This window comes from Saimiri boliviensis, chromosome 5, assembly GCF_048565385.1.
Source record: "Saimiri boliviensis isolate mSaiBol1 chromosome 5, mSaiBol1.pri, whole genome shotgun sequence".
Lineage (NCBI taxonomy): Eukaryota > Metazoa > Chordata > Mammalia > Primates > Cebidae > Saimiri > Saimiri boliviensis.
Genome location: NC_133453.1, coordinates 103,142,033 through 103,164,036, shown reverse-complemented (window position 1 = coordinate 103,164,036; position 22,004 = coordinate 103,142,033). Strand labels below are relative to the sequence as shown.

Below are 22,004 nucleotides of genomic sequence, written 5' to 3'. Positions count from 1 at the left end.
GGAGTAATACCAGTGAAGGAAGACATTTGTTTCTAAAGCTAGGGAGAAAAGATCACTGCAGACAACTAAATTACACAATATTCCAAATGGGTATTCAAATGTTAAAAAAAAAAAAAAAATAGTAGGTTCAATAACACAGAGATGTAAAATTGCTCTCCCAAGGCTTTTAGCTATTTGATGAGACAGTCATCACATCAAATATATTTTAAATTTACAAATCAAAAAGTGGTTGACCTTCAAATTATAAACTATACTTCCTTCTCTGGCTTCATCACTGTTTTATGATAAGAGCAAGAGAAGGAAAACAATATTAGGAAACAGAATGAATTTCAAACCACAGTTCATATAATTTACATATATACAAGTTCTTTTTACTTCAGCACATTTAGTTTACTAACTTTCATCCACAATGGCATGGTAAGATTCCATAAAAAATGGCACTCCAACTCTACCACTAAATAGATTATTAGTGGCTATGAGATGTGATCTTAAGTCTTGTACGTCATTCTGTTTATTTCTATGGCCTGATTCATATTTATGTATAAAGTTGAGGATTTTTTTTCTTAATTAAGATTATTAATACAATATAACATCATAAACCCTGTCAAGTCAAACAGGTGTAAAATAATGGGTCTTCAAAAACACTGGTGAAAAGAGAGAATTAAGTAACTATGGTGGACACAAAGGTGGAAGTTATTTTAAGTACTGAGGAAATATTAAACAGATCTTTAAAATTTATTTAGTTAAAAAATAAGAATGGTTCTGAAAGAAGATGACAATATGTGAATTAGCCAAATATGAAAAGTGCTACGTAAGTACAAATAACAAGATGAGGAAAAGCAATTTGTATAATGGGAAGACTCTTGCTAAGGGTTCATGAACTCTGCATACTCCTTAACTGATGTTAACTGAGGATAAGATAAGGGTTTGTTGGAGGACATAAGGGTTAAGAAGGTGTATTAGTCTGTTCTCACACTGCCAATAAAGACATTCCTGAGACTGGGTTTATTAAAGGAAACGGGTTTAATTCACAGTTCCACATGACTAGGGAGGCCCCAAAATCATGGTGGAAGGTGAGAGAGGAGCAAAGTCACTTCTTTCACACTGCAGCAGGCAAGAGAGTGTGTGCAGAGGAACTTCCATTTATAAAATCATCAGCTCTCATGCTATTTACTATCATGAGAACATCATGGGAAAGACCCGTCCCATAATTCAACTACCCGCCACCGGGTCACCCCTCCCATCACACGTGAGAATTATGGAAGCTTCAATTCAAGATGAGATTTGGGTGGAGACACAGACAAAACATATCAGAAGGGTTATGATACTGATCAAGTGTTTATCTCAATTCATGGTGAATTCCATAGATTTAAGGCCCATCTAAATCCCTAAAACATAAAAGCAAGAACGAAAGTACCAATGGTGTACCATGACTGCTAAGATTTTCACAATGACTTACTTGTGGAGATCATAAAGGATGCTGTTTGTTACCTTTAATAATATATTTTCTGTGGACATAAAACTGGTCTGTTTGGGAAAAAATAAATACACATGCATATACATATATGATATATATTCAATATATGTGTATGTAAGAGGAGATAGTTGTGGCTAGTCTTGAGGTTTTGGAAAATGAGTTCACATTTCTATTTGTTGAAAACATATTTAGGGACTGAAAACATAAAAAGCTTGTTTCAGTCATTTGGACTCTAATTAATTTATGAAGAGCCTTTTGGAACTCATTCTGTTTCAAAGGAAAAATTTCTGTTTATTGTTTCCAAAATGGCTATGTCTTGTTTCTCCAATTATATTGCTAAACTTCTTCACTGGCAATGACTCTTTTACTAACTATAACATCTAGTCTAAATAAATGCCTATTGAATGAATGAATGAAGAGTTTAAACTAAAAAATTAGGTAATTATAAATCAGCATGAACTATGAACCCCTATATCAACATTTCTGTATAGTACTCATGTTATTCCTTAAATCCTTAAATTCTCTATTCATGCTTTTCCTTAAAAAGAGACTATAAAGATAAGCCGTTTGTGGGAGTCTATATGTAAGTAAAACTAACACAAAATTAATTGGGAGAATGTTTTAATGTTTCCACTTTTATCTGTTAACAATTCAGTTTCCATTCCCTTCATTTCTAATACATTTTGAAAAGTGTATGTTTTGCCGTTATTCTTAAAAATGTAATGAAAAACAGCAACATATTTCTTTTTTTTTTTTTTTTTTTTTTTTTGAGATGGTGTTTCGCTCTTGTTACCCAGGCTGGAGTGCAATGGCGCGATCTCGGCTCACCGCAACCTCCGCCTCCTGGGTTCAGGCAATTCTCCTGCCTCAGCCTCCTAAGTAGCTGGGATTACAGGCATGCGCCACCACGCCCAGCTAGTTTTTTGTACTTTTAGTAGAGACGGTGTTTCACTATGTTGATCAGGATGATCAGGATGGTCTCGCTCTCTTGACCTCGTGATCCACCTGTCTCAGCCTCCCAAAGTGCTGGGATTACAGGCTTGAGCCACCGCGCCTGGCCTTTAACATGTTTCTTAAATTGTTATTAAAAATTACAACTTTGAACTATCAATAGACTGAACTGGCAACCAACAGAATGGGAAAAAATTTTTGCAATCTACCCATCTGACAAAGGGCTAATATCCAGAATATACAATGAACTTAAGCAAATTTACAAGAAAAAACAAATAACTCCATCAAAGAGTGGGCAAAGGACATGAACAGTTTTCAAAAGAAGACATTTATGTAGCCAACAAACATGAAAAAAAGCTCACCATCACTGATGATTAGAGAAATGCAAATCAAAACCATACTGAGGTACCACCTCATACCAGTTAGGATTATAATCACTAAAAAATGAGGAGACGGCCGGGCGCGGTGGCTCAAGCCTGTGGTCCCAGCACTTTGGGAGGCCGAGGCGGGTGGATCACGAGGTCAAGAGATCGAGACCATCCTGGTCAACATGGTGAAACCTCATCTCCACTAAAAATACAAAAAATTAGCTGGGCATGGTAGCGCATGCCTGTAATCCCAGCTACTCAGGAGGCTGAGGCAGAATTGCCTGAACCCAGGAGGCGGAGGTTGTGGTGAGCCAAGATCGTGCCATTGCACTCCAGCCTGGGTAACAAGAGCGAAACTCCATCTCAAAAAAAAAAAAAAAAAAAAAAAAAAAATGAGGAGACAACAGATGCTGGAGAGGATGTGGAAAAACAGGAACTCTTTTACGCTGTTGGTGGGAATGTAAATTAATTCAACCATTGTGGAAGACAGTGTGGCAATTCCTCAATGATCTAGAAATAGAAATACCATTTGACCCAGCAATCCCATTACTGGGTATATACCCAAAGGATTATAAATCATTCTATTGTGAACAGGGCCGCAGTAAACATATGTGTGCATATGTCTATATAATAGAATGACAGACTGGATAAAGAAAATGTGGCACATATACACCGTGGAATACTATGCAGCCATAAAAAGGATGAGTTCATGTACTCTGCAGGGACATGGATGAAACTGGAAACCATTCTCAGCAAACTGACACAAGAACAGAAAACTAAACACCACATTTTCTCACTCATAAGTGGTTGTTAAACACCGAGAACACACAGACACAGGGAGGGGAACACCACACACTGAGGCCTAAGGGGTGGGGGGCTAGAGGAGGAATAGCAGAGGGTGGGGGGATTGGGGAGAGAGAGCATTAAAAGCAATACCTGGTGTAGACGATGGGGCAAAGGATCGTCACCACTATGGCACAGGTGTACCTATGTAACAAATGATCTGCACAGGTACCCCAGAATTTAAAGTAAAATAAATAAATTTTAAAATAATAATAAAAATTACAACTTTGGGGCCTGATGCAGTAGTGGCTGATGATTATAATCACAGCACTTCACTTTGAGAAGCCAAGGTGGGCAGACCATGAAGTCAAGAGATGGAGACCATCTGACCAACATGGTGAAACCAGTCTCTACTAAAAGTACAAAAATTATTTTGGGCTTGATGGCGCGCACCTGTAGTCCCAGCTATTTGGGAGGGTGAGCCAGAAAAATCGCTTGAACCTGAAAGGCAGAGGTTGCAGTGAGCTGATATCGCACCACTGCACCCCAGCCTGGTAACAGAGAGAGATTCTGTCTCAATAAATAAATAAATAAAATTACAACTTTATTGATTTATATTACTCTGAGAATGTACACAAAGAGTATCACAGTTCATGTTACAACATGAGAAAACATGAACAGGGATACATATAAGAACATAACATTTAAATACATTAAATTGTTGAGTGATAATAAAATACCATTTCAGCACTATGTTTCATACTCATAGAAAACAATTAACAATAACCTTTAGAACAGAATCTTAAAAGTTTAGCTTTTAAGCAAATACTATTATAATGGAAAAGTTTTTTTGGAGGGCTGCATTTCAAAGCTCATTCATGCATCCTTAGGCAACAATTTAGAGTCACTAATGTTAATATCAACATGTATCACATGCATATCTTGAAAACACACACACATACACACTCATTCATTCTCATTCTCTCTCTCCCTCCCTCCCTCCCCACCTTCTCATCTTCCTTTCTCTCCTCGTTCCCATATATAGACATACAGTCACATGGAAAAAGAGTGCATAGAAAATAGTAGATACTAAAAACTAGCTGTGTAATCTTATAAAAGACATAAAAACCACTGAAACACTTACTTCATCAGCCACCATACACCTGAAAAAAAAAGAAAAAATTAATTATCAAAGGGAATTTTTTTTTTTTTTAGACGGAGTCTTGCTCTATCACCAGGCTGGAGTGCAGTGGCGTGATCTTGGCTCACAGCAATCTCTGCCACCCGGGTTCAAATCATTTTCACACCTCAGCCTCCTGAGGAGCTGGGATTATAGGCGTGAGCTAATTTTTGTATTTTTAGTAAAGGCGGAGTTTCACCATGTTGGCCAGGATGTTCTCAGTCTCCTGACCTTTGATCCACTTGCTTCAGCCTCCCGAAGTACTGGGATTACAGGTATGAGTCACCGTGCCCGGTCAAAGTGAACCATTTTTCAAGTTCTGATTAAGTAGCTTACTACAAAATAGTTTATAATACTAAAGTAGTAAGCCAGAGAGAGGTGTTTATAAGTATGAGAACATGGGCCATTGCTGATATTATATGACTCTTTAGCTGCCAAAGGCATATACGGAGAGCTTCAGATGTGCTGTTCCCACAGCTCGCCCATGAAAATAGCTACAATGACCCTTCAAAAATGTGAGCAAATCTAGTTAGAAGAAAGAAAAAAAATCTAGTTAGAAAAGAAAGAAATAGGCCAGGCACGGTGGCTCACGCCTATAATCCCAGCACTTTGGGAGGCCGAGGCGAGTGGATCACGAGGTCAAGAGATTGAGACCATCCTGGCCAACATGGTGAAACCCCGTCTCTACTAAAAATACAAAAAATTTGCTGGGCATGGTGGCGTGTGCCTGTAATCCCAGCTACTCAGGAGGCTGAGGCAGGAGAATTGCCTGAACCCAGGAGGCGGAGGTTGCGGTGAGCCGAGATTGCGCCATTGCACTCCAGCCTGGGTAACAAGAGCGAAACTCCGTCTCAAAAAAAAAAAAAGAAAGAAAGAAAGAAAAAGAAATAAAAGAAAAATAAACTGGTTATTCTAGTTAGAAAAAAATATGTGAGCAGAGTGGTAAGTGATTATACTATTGACTACCCTCCTCATCCTTAAACCTTAAGATTGGTCTTCCCTATAAATCAAAATAATTATGGATTAAAATTCAAGAAAATAAGTGTGATTACATATTAGTATAAGTTAAACACATAACTATATATGCTGTAGTATATATGCTCAGCCTACCTTTAAGCCGAACTTTGTTTCCATTATTTTGCTAAACTTTCTTTTTTCAGTTCTTTCTTATTAGCCTATAGAAATAAATTCTATACAATGATAATTGAAGATGGGGGCATAAACTTAAGTATTACGTAGCAGGAAAACAAAGGGCAAAGGGAAAGAAAAGCAGGCATGGTCAGGATCATTGGATGTTCCTTTGAGACAGCAAACATAATAAGGGGGGAAACCAATCTCTTAACTGAGGAGATATCCAGACAACCTAAAAAAAATGCTGGAATACTATAAAAATTGGCAAGTGGCCAGGTACAGTGGCACATACCTGTTATCCCAGTGGCTCAGGAGGGTGAAATAGGACAGATTGAGGCCAGGAATTGGAAGCCACACTGAGCTATGATTGTACCACTGTACCCCAGCCTGGACAAAAGAGGCAGACCCTATCTCTAAAACAAAGCAAAACAAAACAAAAATACAAAAACAAAAAAAAGGCAAAAAATAAACTACTTTTTCTATTTTATTCCTTTTTCCCAGTGGTCTTGATATTACATAATCTTGTAAGGTTTATTTTTATATAAAATACAAATTATGGTTGGGCACAGTACCTCATGCCTGTAATCCCAGCACTTTGGAGGCCGAGGATCTGAGGTCAGGAATTCGAGACCAGCCTGGCCAACATGGTGAAACCCCATCTACACTAAAAACACAAAAATTAGCTAGGCATCATGGCACATGCCTGTGGTCCCAGCTACTCAGGAGGCTAAGGCAGGAGAAATGCCCTTGAACTTGGGAGGCAGAGGTTGCAGTGAGCCGAGATTGTGTCACTGCACTCCAGCCTAGGTGACAGAGTGAGACTCCAACTCAAAAAAAAAAAAAAAAAAAAAAAAAACAAAGCCACCGGGTGTGGTGGCTCACGAGGTCAGGAGTTCGAATTCAGCCTGGCCAACATAGTGAAACCCCGTCTCTACTAAAAACACACAAAAAAAGAGCTGGGCATGGTGGTGAGTGCCTATAATCCCAGTTACTTGGGAGGCTGAGCAGGGAGAATCACTTGAACCCGGGAGGCAGAAGTTACACTGAGCCGAGATTTTGCCATTGCATTTCAGTCTGGGAAACAGTGCGAGACTCCATCTCTTTTTATTTTATTTATTTATTTATTTTTAATATGGGGTTTTGCCATGATGGCCAGGCTGATCTTGAACTTCTGACCTCAGGGGATCCACCCACCTCGGCCTCCCAAAGTGCTAGGATAACATGCGTGAGCCACTGTTTTCGGCTGAGACTCCATCTCAAAACAACAACAACAACAAAACAAATTAAGCATTTGGAGTAAATATATTATCAAAGAATACATTACAGTTAAAAAATGAAATTTCTTTATTAAAGAAAGGCAGCTTACCCAATAAATATCTTTTATAAAATTTTATTTTATTGAGACAGAGTCTCCCTCTGTCACCCAGGCTAGAAGGCAGTGGCATGATCACAGCTCACTGCAGCCTCAACCACTAGTAATCCTTCCATCTCAGCGTCCAAAGTAGTTGGAACTACAGGTGTATGCCACCATAAACAGCTAGTTTTTTTATTTGTAGAGACAGGGTTTGATTATGTTGTTCAGGCTGGTCTAGAACTCCCGAACTCATGTAACCCACCCACCTCAGCCTCCCAAACTTCTGGGATTACAGGCGTGAGCCACTTCACCTGGCCCCAGTAAACATCTTTATAAAAAAATAAAATTCAAATACTTTAATTGAAAAGTAAAACATACATAAGAGTAAAAAATTTATTACATTTTCTGTAAACAAACCGGGAAAGTAGAAAACTAAAAAGCAATACTTGGAAAAACATAATTTTTTTCCAGGAAGATTCATGTATAGATTTCAAAGCAAAATGAGTACATGAACTTTAAAGATGATCATTATTGACAGCTAAATACATAGACTGGAAGACGAAGTCCCTGGATTATCTCAAAGCACAGAACAAAAAATTAAATAAATGGAAATACTGAAGGAAAAGAAAGACTTCAAGGTAGTCCCAGAAGACCTATTATACAAAAAATACATGATAAAAAGAGAAGCAGCACCAGATGGAAGAGAGGCAACAATTAAGTAAACGATAAAAGAAAAATTTCTCTGGGCTGACCTTTGGTGGATAAGTGAAAAGGGAAACCAAGTTTCAGAGCAGATTGAAGAGAAAAGACATATATCTATTATGCCCTTATAAAATTCATTAATTTTACAAATAAAGAAAAAAAAGTGTCCAGAAAGAACAATTATCTATAAAGGGAAAAACTAGGACTGGGGCTGGACTAATCGTCAACTCCAGAAACTAGAACACAATGCAACAGGATCTTAAACAAATTGAAAGAAAAGCAGCAGAAGTCATGAATCTTATACTCAGTCAAGATACCCCCTATTTGTTATGGGATGGCAAAAAGATATTTGAGGCTATCCAAGATTACCAGAATTACACCACTAAAGCAAATCATCTCATTAAAAATACTTGAGAAAATAACCAAACAATAAAAACACCTTAACATAGATTCAAGATAGGAGAAGATGAAAAGGGAATCTGGTAAGCAATGAAGCTTGATATGTGAGAATTTAATGACCATATATACTCTAAATAAAGACTCTAGAAACAGAAGGGACATGATCCAAAAATCTGAATGTGCAAAACTGAAGGGAGGTAGGGAGATGGGAAGCTGAAATTATTCTAAAGCAAAATAGATGATATTTTAGTCAAGACAGTAGATGAGATCACCTAGGAAGGAAGAGTATAGAGACAAGGGAAGAGAAAACAGGGGGCTTTTCAGTGGGTATAGAGTTTCAGATTTACTAGATGACAAAGTTGCAGAGATTTGTTACTTAACAAAGTACACACAGTTAACACTACTGTCCTGTAAATTTAAAATGGTTAAGACAGTAAATATTACATCATGGTTTTTTTTTTTAATTTAATTTAATTTTATTTTTTGAGACGGAGTTTTGCTCTTGTTACCCAGGCTGGAGTGCAATGGCGCGATCTCAGCTCACTGCAACCTCCGTCTCCTGGGTTCAGGCAATTCTCCTGCCTCAGCCTCCTGAGTAGCTGGGATTACAGGCACGCGCCACCATGCCCAGCTAATATTTTTTGTATATTTAGTACAGACGGGGTTTCACCATGTTGACCAGGCTGGTCTCGATCTCTCGACCTCGTGATCCACCTGCCTCTGCCTCCCAAAGTGCTGGGATTACAGGCTTGAGTCACCGCGCCCGGCCTACATCGTGTTTTTTTAATCACAAGGGAAAAAAGCCTTAAAGCACTACAACAATGACAGTTCAAGTAAGGGGAAGAATCCAGTAAAAGACAATGAGAAGGAACGTCCAGTTATGTAGAAAGATACTAAGCTGGGTATGGTGGCTTATGTCCATAATCCCAGTGCTTTCAGAGTCTGAGCCAGGAGGATTGCTTGAACAGGAATGAGTTTGAGATCAGCCTGGACAACATAGCATGACCCTGTCTCTACAAAAAAAAAAAAAAAAAAAAAAAAAAAATTACACTCTTCACAGAAACAGAAAAAACAATCCTAAAATTTATATGCAACCACAAAAGACCCAGAATAGTCAAAGCCATCCTGAGCAAAAAGAACAAAAATGGAGGAATCACATTACCTGACTTCAAATTATACTACAGAGCTTTAGTCACCAACAAGGTATTAACATAAAAACAGACACATAGACCAAAAGAACAGAATAGAGAACCCAGAAACAAATCCATACATCTACAGTGAACTCATTTTCGACAAAGGTGTCAAAAACATACTGGGAGAAAGGACAGTCTCTTCAATATGTCATGCTTGGAAAACTGGGTATTGGCATGCAGCAGAATGAAACCAGACCCCTATCTCTCACCATATACAAAAACCAAATCAAAATGGATTAAAGACAAATCTAAGACCTCAAACCATGAAACTACTACAAGAAAACACTGAGGAGATGCTACAGGACACAAGAATGGGCAAAGATTTCTTTTCTTTTCATTTTTTTTCTTTTCTGGAGACAGAGTTTCACTCTGTTACACAGGCTGGAGTGCAGTGGAGTGATTTTGGCTCACTATGACCTCTGCCTCCTGGGTTCAAGCGATTCTCGTGCTTTAGCTTCCAGAGTAGCTAGGACTACAGATGCACACCACCACACCTGTCTAATTTTTGTATTTTTATTAGAGATGGAGTTTCACCATTTCTGCCAGGTCTCAAACTCCTAACCTCAAATCATCTGCCTCCCTCAGCCTCCCGAAGTGCTGGGATTGCAGGGGTAAGCCACGGCACCTGGCCAGGCAAAGGTTTCTTGAGTAATATCCAGAAAATGCAGACAACCAAAGAAAATGAACAGATGAGATCACATCAAGTTAAGAAACTTCTGCACACAAAAGGAAACAATTCACAAAGTAAAGAGACAACCCATAGAATGGGATAAAATATTTGTACACTATCCATCTGACAAGGGATTAATAACCAGAATAAAGAAGCTCAAAAAACTCTTCAGGAAAAAAATCTAACAATCCAATTTTTTTTTGAGATGGAGTTTCACTCTCTGGTTGCCCAGGCTGGAGTACAATGGCCTGATCTCAGCTCACTGCAACCTCCACCTCCCAGGTTTAAGCAATTCACCTGCTTCAGCCTCCCAAGTAGCTGGGATTACAGACATGTGCCACCAGGGTTTCTCCTTATTGGTCAGGCTGGTCTTGAACTCCCAACCTCAGGTGATCTGCCTGCCTCAGCCTCCCAAAGTGCTGGGATTACAGATGTGAGCCATCATACCTGGCCAATCCAGTTTTTTAAATGGACAAAAGATCTGAATAGATATTTGCCAAAAGAAGACATACAAAGGGCAAACAGTTATATGAAAACGTGCTCAACATCATTATCATCAGAGAAATGCAAATAAAAACTATAATGAGGTATCATCTTACCCCAGTTAAAATGAAAGACAACAACAAATGCTGACAAGGATATGGAAAAAGGGGAACATCTGTACACTGTTGGTGGGAATGTAAATTAGTATAGCCACGGGGGGAACAATTTGGAGGTTCCTCATAAAAACTAAAAGTAGAGCTACTATATGATCCTGCAATCCCACTGCTAGGTATATATCCAAAGGAAAGGAAATCAGTATATCAAAGAGATATGTGCACTCCCATGTTTACTGCAGCACTATTAATAATAGCCAAGATTTGAAAACAACCTATATGTCCATCAACAGATGAAGAGATAAAGAAAATGTTGTACATATACACAATGAAGTACTATTCAGCCATTAAAAAGAATGAGATCCTGTCATTTGCAACAACATGGGTAGAACTGGAGGTTATTATGTTAAGCAAAATAAGCCAGGCACAGAAAGACAAACTTTGCATGTTCTCACTTATGCGTGGGAACCCAAAATTAAGACAATTGAACTCATGGAGATAGAAAATAGAACGATCGTTACCAGAGGCAGGGAAGGGTATGGTGGGGTTGGGGGAAAGTAGGGATGGTTAAAAGGTAAATAAAAATGAAAGAATGAATAAGATTCAATAGCACAATGGGGTGACTATAGTCAATAATAATTTAATTGTACATTTAAAAATAATTAAAAGAGTATAATTGGATTGTTTGGAACATACAGGATAAATGCTTGAGGTGACACATCTGCTTATTATGTACTGTATGCCTGTATCAAAATATCTCATGTACCCCATAAATATATATATATATACACCTACTTCGTACCCACAGAAACTAAAACTAAAAAATTTAAAAATATTAGCCAGGTATGTTACCCACGCCTGTAGTCTAAGCTACTCGGGAAGCTGAGGCAGGAGGATCCCTTGAGCCCAGGAGGTTGAGTCTATGGTGGGCTATTATTATCATGCTACTGTGCTCCAGCCTGGGCAACAGAGTGAAACCGTATCTCAAAACGACAACAACAACCTGAGAGACTGGACAAGGTAGCTCAAGACTATAATCTCAGCACTTTGGGAGGCTGAGGTAGGAGGATGACTTGAATGTAGGAATTTGAGACAGACCTGGGCAACATAGTGAGACCTCCTCTCCACTAAAAAGAAAAAGAAAAAGTTAGCTACGTGTGGTGGTATGTATCTCTAGCCCCAGTTGCTCAGGAAACTGGGATAAGAGAAATGCTTGAGCCCAGGAGGTTTAATCTGCAGTGAGCCATTATCGTACCACTGCACTTTGGCCTGGGCAACAAAGCCAGACCCTGTCTTAAAAAAAAAAAAAAAAAAAAACCCTTTACTGTCACTTTAGGATGGGTGTGTCCTGTTGAAGAAATAAGAAAGATTTCCTTATAAAGAACATGCTCATGTAGTTCCTTTCTTTCTTAAAACTTCCCTTTAACCAAAAATCTTTCTCAGTTTCTTCAGGCAAGAACCTAGTTCTAATTTAAGTTATTTTAGCAGGAGGGCTACTAAAAGTAACCATTGTTTCCATTGGTAACTGAACATATGCTAGGAATACAGTGTGCTTCCTTGCCTGCTTTCTGCTACACTCTAGAAATGCCCTGTTTGCTGTGCTGTCAATAACATACACTATTCTGCTGCTTTACAGTCCTAGGTCAAGAATGTTGAAAGTTACCATGTAACCCTTTCTCTTACCTCTCCTCCCCCAAAACATATACATGGAAGAGACATACATACAACAGGGTTATTGTCTGCATATGTAGCAGAAGTGGCTGTTTCCCCATCTTGCACATCTATGCATTTCATATTTTTGGAGAACTGCAGCAATAAGGATCATGTCCATTTGCTCTCCACATTTTACATGCCTGTTCCTAATTTCATCTACTAGCTTCTGACTCTTGTGTTCCACTGTAAGGGTATCAAGTCTTATGTCGCACATTTCATTGCATCTTTTCCCCCTTACTCTTTTTTTTCTCCTCCTGTGACCAAACAAAAACCATTTCTTTTGATGTGTTTTTTACTGATTAGTTATCCTTGGATTGCTGTGTAAACTGGTTTTCATATACCTATCCAACCAATTAAAGTATTTTTCCTAAGTGATGACAACCACCTAATCACAGTGTTTGGTATACTTGTTTAGTCTTTGGCTTGTCACAGTTGCTTTGGTTGGCTGTTTCATGTCCAGAGTGTGACTGTGATGATAGTATGATTTGCAAATGGACTATGGCTAGGTTAGAAGATGATTCTGGAGAATATATGGGTTTTAAAAGATATTTCATTGGTTTATTTGAATGGCCATATACGTACATGGACCAAGAGTAAAAAGACACAATAGGGTATACAGTGAAACCAGTTCTCTCTTCACTCTGTCACCTGGTCTTCCAGCTCCCCAGGCTCCTTCCCAGAAGCAACCTCTGGACCCACTTTCTTATGTACCCTCTACAAGTATATGAATTTATAAGCACATGTGAGTTACAGATCGGAAATACAGTGTTTTAAAACTATAACCTCAGATAGTATTAAAGTGTACATTCAATTAGTGGCAATATATTAAGTATGCCATTGACAAAAATTCACAGGTTTTAAAAATATGAACAATGTAATAGGAAATAACAGCACAGACTCAAGGTTTAGAGTATTGACTAAGCTGTACCCTGGAAGGAATAAGGGTGAACACATATAAACTGGAGTGGTTTTTTCACATCGTTTTATTTTTATAGGAATGCTATTTATATTCTCAAGAGAGGGGCATACAAGGTTAGACAGAAGATTCTCTTTAGGCACTTTAACTCATAAGATGATGACAAAAATAAAAAATGTTTAGTATTGCTTAGTATTCCATGTTGTTCACTTATAACTGAGTTGTAGTTTAAGTAGTTTGAGTTGTAGTTGTAGTTTTTTGTTTGTTTTTTTTGAGACGGAGTTTTGCTCTTGTCACCCAGGCTGGAGTGTAACGGCGCGATCTCGGCTCACCGCAACCTCCGCCTCCTGGGTTCAGGCAATTCTCCTGCCTCAGCCTCCCAAGAAGCTGGGACTACAGGCATGCACCACCATGCCCAGCTAATTTTTTTATTTTTAGTAGAGACGGGGTTTTACCATGTTGACCAGGATGGTCTCCATCTCTTGACCTCGTGATCCACCCGTCTCGGCCTCCCAAAGTGCTGGGATTATAGGTGTGAGCCACCACGCCCGGACCCTGTAGTTGTAGTTTGAGTGCTGTTTGTAAAAAATGCCAATAACATGCTTGTGAATGAATGCCACCTTGGCATATGGTCAGGGGGAAGGGGTAAAACACAAGATTCTATCAATCTGAGACTACCATTTCTCTAACTGGTAATCTCTGTGTCATTGTAGCTCTTTTAGTGAATAGGGCCTAATTTGTTTTTAAACAATGTTTTTGTATTTTTCTTAATTCTGAACTTAGGACTTCAAATTTATTCCTATTAAATTACATCCTATTGGCATGGACTCTATGTGTTCACTCTTCTGATAAATCCAAATTTTGTTTCGTCATCCAGTCTGACCCCACCACCCCCCCAGGAAAGAGTCTTGCTTTGTCGCCCAGGCTGGAGCGCAATGGTGTGATCTCAGCTCACTGCAACCTCCACCTCCTGGGTTCAAGTGATTCTCCTACCTCCGTCCCCCAAGTAGCTGGGATTACAAGCGCAGGCAACCACACCCAGCTAATTTTTTATATTTTTAGCAGAGATGGGGTTTCACCATGCTGGCCATCCTGGTCTCAAACTCCTGACCTCATGATCTGCTCACCTTGATCTCATCCAGTCTTAATAGAACAGTTTTATATATCAAACTAAAGTCATAACTTTTGGCACTGTACCAGAAACTTTCTTTATGTCACTAATTCTTAAAAGGTGGTTTAACAATACATTCTAAGGCAGGGGGTTGACTTTATGTCGCTAATTCTTTTTTTGTTTTGTTTTGAGACAAGAGTCTCGCTCTGTCGCCAGGTGCCAGGCTGGGGAGCAGTGGCGCGATCTCGGTTCACTGTAACCTCTGCCTCCTGGGTTCAAGCAATTCTCCTGCCTCAGCCTCCCAGGTAGCTGGGACTACAGATGCACACCACCACGCCCAGCTAATTTTATTCTGTTTTTAGTAGAGACGAGGTTTCACCATGTTGGCCAGGATGGTCTCGATCTCTTGAACTCATGATCCGCCCGCCTTAGCCTCCCAAAGTGCTGGGATTACAGGCTTCAGCCACCGTGCACGGTCTGTCACTAATTCTTAAAAGGTGGCTTAACAATATATTCTAAGGCGGGGTTGGCAAATTTTTTCTTAAAGCCTAAATATTTTAGGCTTTACAGGTCATGCATGCAATGTCTGTCACAACTACTCAACTCTGTTCTTATACCAAAAAAACAGCCAATGCCAATACATAAACGAATGAGCAAAAACTCATTCCAACAAAACTTAATTTACACACATAATTGGTGGGCCTGGTTTGACCTATGGACAGTAATTTGTGAACTTGCAAGGGACTCAGAATTCTCTTTGCTAATTGTTAAGTCAAAAAATATTACCATTAAGTATATTCTGGATCATCTGAACAACTACTTTAAAATCAGGCATATGTATATTTAGTGATCCCTTTGCATTTAGTATTGCATGAGAAATCCCTCACCATTAACCTATATTAAATACTTCTTATTGCGGAATGCTGAGTAAATAGAGGTTTTTACAATAGTCGGACTTAGGAAGATTTGGAATAATTGAGACATCACTTGGCACACAGGGATGCATGCATAGAGAACACCATACTCATGAGAGAACTGTTTTCAATGATACCCCAAAGCTGAGGTGATCTTTATGTCATAAAGGTGGCTATAGTGCTTCCAAATCATCCCTCATTAAAAATGGCCTTAGGGGGCCGGGCGCAGTGGCTCACGCCTATAATCCCAGCACTTTGGGAGGCTGAGGAGGGTGGATCACAAGGTCAAGAGATCGAGACCATCCTAGACAACATGGTGAAACCCTGTCTCCACTAAAAATACAAAAAAATTAGCTGGGCATGGTGGCGCGTGCCTGTAGTCCCAGCTACTCAAGAGGCTGAGGCAGGAGAATTGCTTGAACCCAGGAGGCAGAGGTTACAGTGAGCTGAGATCATGCCATTGTACTCCAGCCTGGGTAATAACAGCAAAACTCCATCTCAAAAAAAAAAAAAAAAAAAAAAAAAAGGCCTTAGATGTTGTGGTAGAGCTTGCTGTTGCTTTTCCAAAATCCCTTCTCCCCTTACCCCTCACTAACATGACATATGGGTGTGGAGGCCTGTAGCAAACTAAACCTCTCCTTTTCCAATCTCTTTTTCAACTAGAGGTGGTTATATGACAAAGTGCGGCCAAAGAGGCCTTAGTCGACATCACTAGGTGGTGATTCTGGGAAAGATTGTTAAAATAGGGTTGACTCAGTTGGCACATGTCGTTTTGTCCTCTTCCTTTCTTCCTGCATCAAGCAATGATGCCAAATCTGGAACTGTGATAGCTACCTTGTGATCAACTGGGCAGAAAAGGACAAGAAGATTGGAAAGGTGCAGCTCTGAAATCCTGTTAAGTGCAGGAGAAAATACTCCAGTACATTTTAGCTATTTGTTAAGTACAGCTGAACTCAATTTCTCATCATTAAAAAGGAAGTATAGGATATGAATGAAGTTTAAACATTTTAGAGACATGAGGCTATTTATTTTGGCCATAAGATCTCAATACCATCAATTTAGCATCTGCCAAATAATACTATCACATTAAACTAATATTGTTAATGGAACTGTTTTTTGTCTTATTTATATTTAATATTGAAAAGTTGTTCATATTTTGAAAATATTCCCTAAAAGCTGTAAGTATGTGAATTTTTTTTTTCAACTAGTAGTATATGAAATTTTTTAAAACTGGTTTTTGTTTCTATAAATAAATTTTAAGTAAACAGTGGTGCTTTTGGAAAATATTTTTCCTTTGAAATGACTTCAGTGATTACTCACATAAGAAGACTGCTTTGGAGTGATGTACTAACCTTGATTTGAGGTAATACTTTAATATTTCAATGTCTTTCTCAGTGTAACCTTTATTACATATACATATTAGTCCATTCTCTCTTCTCTTTTTTTTTTTTTTTGGGGGGGGGGTAAGTCAGTTTATTGATATGATCTATCACCCAGACATTAAACACAGAAGACTTAAGTAATTCAGGATTTCCTTTCCAGAAACAAAGTAGGAATAAAAACCACCATAACAATACAAAACTATTGTTAAGTTTTTAGGTACTTTTCCCTTCAATATTTTAAACATGATTTCTTCTGGCATGTATTTAATGTTAGGTCAACATGATTTTAGTCTTTATACTTTATTGTTATTTCAGCCATTATAAAAGCCATAAACGTGTTTCCAGAGAAAGCACTTTGATATTAGAATATTCTCTCATAAAATAGGAGGTATGCCTGTGAGTTTAGTACTTTACTCGTAGGCACAGCTTGCACATGTGTGTCGCTGATGTGAAACCACTGCCCTTTTGATTCCATTTCGAAATCTTGTGGAATATCACCGTGAAGAACAAGATTAGAGAGATGCCTATTTGCAGTTCTTGCCTTGGCATAGGCAGTGTAATGCCCCGATCTCATAGTACCACTGTGTTCCACAACTCCATATAAGGAATATAGTACCCTTGTATTTTCTTCTGCAACATTCTTACATTTAAGGGTGCAAAAAGGAGCCAAATCTAAGATTTCAGGAAACTTTATGTGTTTGTTAACTTTGCGTAAGTTAAAACCAGCCTGCTGAAATCGCTTTAAATGAAGAGTAAGAACAGGAGGAGCAAGAGAAATTAGCATCTGTTTTTTGGCATTGGTGTAAACATGCTTCCTTTCACCTTTTATATTTGCCTTTGGTCCACTACACTGTCTCCGTGTACATACTTCACAAAGCAGTTTATTTGCGTCTCGAAGTTTCTCATTACGAGTGAACTGATACAAACAATGCTGAATTGAACACTCATCAGTACTGAAAACTTCCCTGTTTGCAAGAGTACAGAAAGCAGTTTCTGGATCTTCATTTACAACCTCATACACCTTTGTTCCAGAAGTATGACTATCATTCAGAATCTCTATATTTATTTCATCAGGATGAAGAGCAGCATTCAAATTCAGGTTTTTGAAACCACTGGAAATGTCCATTTCTCCATTGGTCCCTTCCTTCAGGTGGGCACCATTTAAATTTCTAGTACATTCAGTGGTAGACAATGTCAAAACCTCCAGATCATTATCCATGTTGATATTTTTCGTATCAACTTCCTCTGTGGATTTTTGATTGTCAGTTACACTTTCTATCATTTTTTCTTGGCCATTCAAATCTTTTTGGTTGACACAATATTCTTTATGCATAACATCCTCTTGTGAAATATGGCTGGATTTAATATCTACTTCTCCTTGAAGTGACATTTCAGCTTCATATTCATTATCTTCAGAATGGTCAACAGTACAAATATCACTTAAATGAAGAACCTTTCCTTGAATTTTTTGTTGTCTTCGTTGGTTCTTGGTTTGCTTTTTGGCTTGTTTCTTTGCTTTTTTCTGTAAGTGCTTACTTGTTCCAGAAGGAATATCACTTCTCTCTTTTATGTAACTGTCATTATCTTTTTCTTCCTCGCTATCTTTATCTTCATCCTCCATTGTCTTTTTTAGATTTCTATCATTTACACTTTTCTTACCACTCTGATCATCTAAAACTGGGAGGGACAAATCAAGGAGAGATTCATGAACCAAGGACACAGTTCTGCACTGATCACACATGATCGTACTAGTTAGTTCACCACCAAAGATGCGGTCAACAAAACTTGGTATTGATTTTTTCTTCTCATAATCTTTAACTTTATTTTTTAGTTCTTCATCCAATTTTTCAGTAGAATTACCAAATGCTTTAAGTATTCCTTTACTGACTCTTTGGTGTTCTTCTGCTCTCATCCCATCCAATAAATAGCAGAGCAGCTCCTGGCTGTCTTGCTGCTGATAGCCTTTAAACCGCACTGCTTTTTTACAGACCTGAGAAAAGAGTTCTTTAGGTGTCACAATCCCCTTTTTGGTCTCTTGCATCTCATTAAGAAACTGGCTCATGGCTAAAGTAAGAGGGCCTGGGGGCTCAAGGTTTATTTCTAACGGTTCTGTTAATGCCAAATCAGGTGGTTCAATTTTTACAATTGTTCCAGACATTTTCACTTCTTTACGTAGTTCTCTCAGTACTGGTGTTTGTGACAAGTTCTGCATAACTGCATTGAAGAAACACGTGTTTCCCAAATTACTGAGTCCTTTCACGGTTAACTGGGAAGGAGAATTCACGGAAGGATTTTCTTTAGCCATGTTTTCCTTCTTTTCTCTCTCTTGTTCATTTTTACTCTCTTTTTCTAATTTTTTATTTTCAAGCTCGATATTTCCATTATCTTTCTCTGCTGGCTTTGGAGTTGTAATACCGGCTTGTTTTCTAACATAATCAGCCACTTGACCCAATTGGTTTGAACTACGATACTGGACCTCATTATCACATATGTAACACCATACACTCCAGTTGTCCAAGCTAAGAAACAGACAGTGAGGTTCAGATCGTGGCGTCATATAGTGCTTCAAGGCATGCTGCTCCTGAGAATTTCTGCCACAACCCTGATGACCACATTTAAGACATAGCCAAACTGAAGGCTTTTCTTCTGTTTCTTCTTCAGATTTATCTTTTACTTTATTGTCTGTCTTACAGTCTTGGCAAATATTCCATTCCACATTCACCAAAGCCTTTTTCAAGTTACCTTGTTCCAATCCTTTTCTAATGTGTCTGCACAAAGGTTCTAAAGCTTCAGAGGAATCATCGATTGGAACAGTTTTTCCCTTTGTCCGTTTCTTTCCCATGTTGGCACTTTATGGATTACTTACTGACACAAAATAACAATTTGCTCCACGCCTGCCACATCTCCCCTCTCCTCCCCTTCTAACAGCTCCGATCCCACAGGGGAAGCTCGGGGTCCACGGGGTCGAGAAGCGCCAGCAGCAGCATCTCATTTGGCCAGCTCCTGGAACCACGGCGACAGAGCCCATAACTGCATCCCCTCATGGGCCTTTGGGCTGGGCATCCAGCTCTGCCTTCCTTCTGGTGGTGAATTGAGAGCGACGGAGCCGAAGCCAGAGTCTCTCTTCTCTCTCCTCTCTCTCTGTCTCTCTCTCTGTCTCTCTCTCTGTCTCTCTCTCTGTCTCTCTCTCTGAGAAAGAGTTTTACTCTTGTCACCCAGGCTGGAGTGCAACCTCTGCCTCCTGGGCTCAATCAATTCTCCTGCCTCAGCCTCCTGAGTAGGTGGGATTAAAGGTGCATGCCAACTAATTTTTGTATTTTTAGTAGAGATGGGTTTCACCTTGTTGGCCACACTGGTCTCAACTCCTAACCTCAAGTGATCCACCTGCCTCAGCCTCCCAAAGTGCTGGGATTATAGGCATGAGTGCCACCATGCCCAGCCAGTCCATTCTTTCTCAATGTAACCTTTATTGCACCATACACATGTATTAGGCCATTCTTCCATTGCTATAAAGAAATGGCCAAGGCTTAGTAATTTATAAGGAAAAGAGGTTTAGTTGGCTTATGGTTCTGCAGGCAGTACAAGAAGTGTGGTGTTGGCATTTGCTTCTGGTGAGGGCCATAGAAAACTTACAATCATGCTGGGAGGTGAAGGAGGAGCAGGCACATCACATGGCAAACGGAGAAGGAAGAGAATGAGTGGAGAGGTGTCAAATACTTTTAAACAATCAGGTCTCACAAGAACTCACTACTACAAGGAAAGCATCAAGCTATTCATGAGTGATCCACCCTCATGATCCAAACATCTCTCACCAGGCCTTAACTTCAACACTAGGGATTACATTTCAACATGAAATTCGGAAAAGAACTATATCACTTCATAAATAGAATTAAAAACAAAAACCACATGATCATTTTAATAAATGCAGAGAAAGAATTTAATAAAACCCAATATCCCTTCATGGTAAAAGAACTCTCAACATTTAGGCATCAGGGATATACCTCAAAATAATAAGAGCCATCTATGACAAACCCACAGCCAACTTCATAATGAATGGTGAAAAGTTGAAAGTGTTCCACCAAAGAACTAGAATGAGACCAAGATGTCTACTCTCACCACTCCTATTCAACATAGTACTAGAAGTCCTAGCCAGAGGAATAAAAAGAAACAGAAAGCATCCAAATAGAGAAAGAGAAATTCAAATTATCTTTGTTCACTGATGACATGGTTTTATACCTGGAAAACCCTAAAGATCCCTCCAAAAGACTCCCAGACCTAATAAACAACTTCAGTAAAGTTCCAGGATACAAAATCAATGTACAAAGATCAGTAGCATTTCTATATACTAGTAATGTTCAAACTGAGAGCCAATTAAAGATTTCAGTCCCATTTACAATGGCCACACACACACAATATGAAATACCTAGCAATACATTTAACCAAGGAGGTGAAATGAAAGAGCTCTATCTCCTTTGCATGAAACACTGATGAAAGAAATCATAGATGACACAAATTGAAAAACATCTCATGCTCATGGATACTAAGACTCAATGTCATTAAAATGACCATATAGGCTGGGCACGGTAGCTCATTCCTGTAATCACAGCACTTTGGGAGGCTGAGGCGGGCTCATTGCCTGAGCTCAGGAGTTCACAACCAGCCTGGACAACATGGTGAAACCTCTCTCTACTAAAACATAAAGAATCAGCCAGGTGTGGCAGCATGCGCCTGTAGTCCCAGCCATTCAGTAAGCTGAGGCAGGAGAATTGCTTGAACTCAGAAGGCAGAGGTTGCAGTGAGCTGAGATTGTGCCACTGCACTCCAGCCTGGGCAACAAAGTAAGACTCCATCTCAAAAAAAAAAAAAAAAAAAAAAAAACAACCAAAAAAAAGCCATACTGCCCCAAGCAAAGTACAGATTCAATACTATTCCTATCAAACTACCAATAGCAACCTTCACAGGACTAGAGAAAACTATAAATTCATATGAAACAAAAAAGAGCCCCAACAGCCAAGGTAATTCTAAGCAAAAAGAACAAAGCTGAAGCCATCACACTACCTGACTTCAAACTATACAACAGGGCTACAGTAACCAAAACAGCATGGTAGTGGTATAAAAACAGACACACAGACCAGTGGAACAGAATAGAGAGCCCAGAAATAAG

At 39.0% G+C, this 22,004-nt stretch overlaps 2 protein-coding genes across 14 annotated transcripts in view; both read right to left on the bottom strand.

Moving 5' to 3' along the window:
- Positions 1-22,004, bottom strand: part of ZRANB3 (zinc finger RANBP2-type containing 3) — a 290,081-nt gene that overhangs the window by 171,785 nt on the left and 96,292 nt on the right. For 10 of the 13 annotated variants that reach the window (XM_074399747.1, XM_074399752.1, XM_074399748.1 and 7 more), the window contains one exon: positions 4,724-4,742. The exons of the other annotated variants lie outside the window; for them this stretch is intronic. In XM_074399747.1, the coding sequence (XP_074255848.1) occupies positions 4,724-4,742 (19 nt within the window). The remainder of the gene's footprint in view (positions 1-4,723; positions 4,743-22,004) is intronic. 13 annotated transcript variants of the gene reach the window in all.
- Positions 17,122-21,674, bottom strand: LOC101046466 (ubiquitin carboxyl-terminal hydrolase 16). Its single transcript, XM_003922014.4, has one exon. The coding sequence runs from the start codon at positions 19,680-19,682 to the stop codon at positions 17,202-17,204; it is 2,481 nt and encodes an 826-aa protein (XP_003922063.3). The 5' UTR covers positions 19,683-21,674; the 3' UTR covers positions 17,122-17,201.

Bases quoted from the DNA above. Each gene is read 5' to 3' on its own strand.
- LOC101046466 (XM_003922014.4), bottom strand. From the start codon at position 19,682: ATGGGAAAGAAACGGACAAAGGGAAAAACTGTTCCAATCGATGATTCC.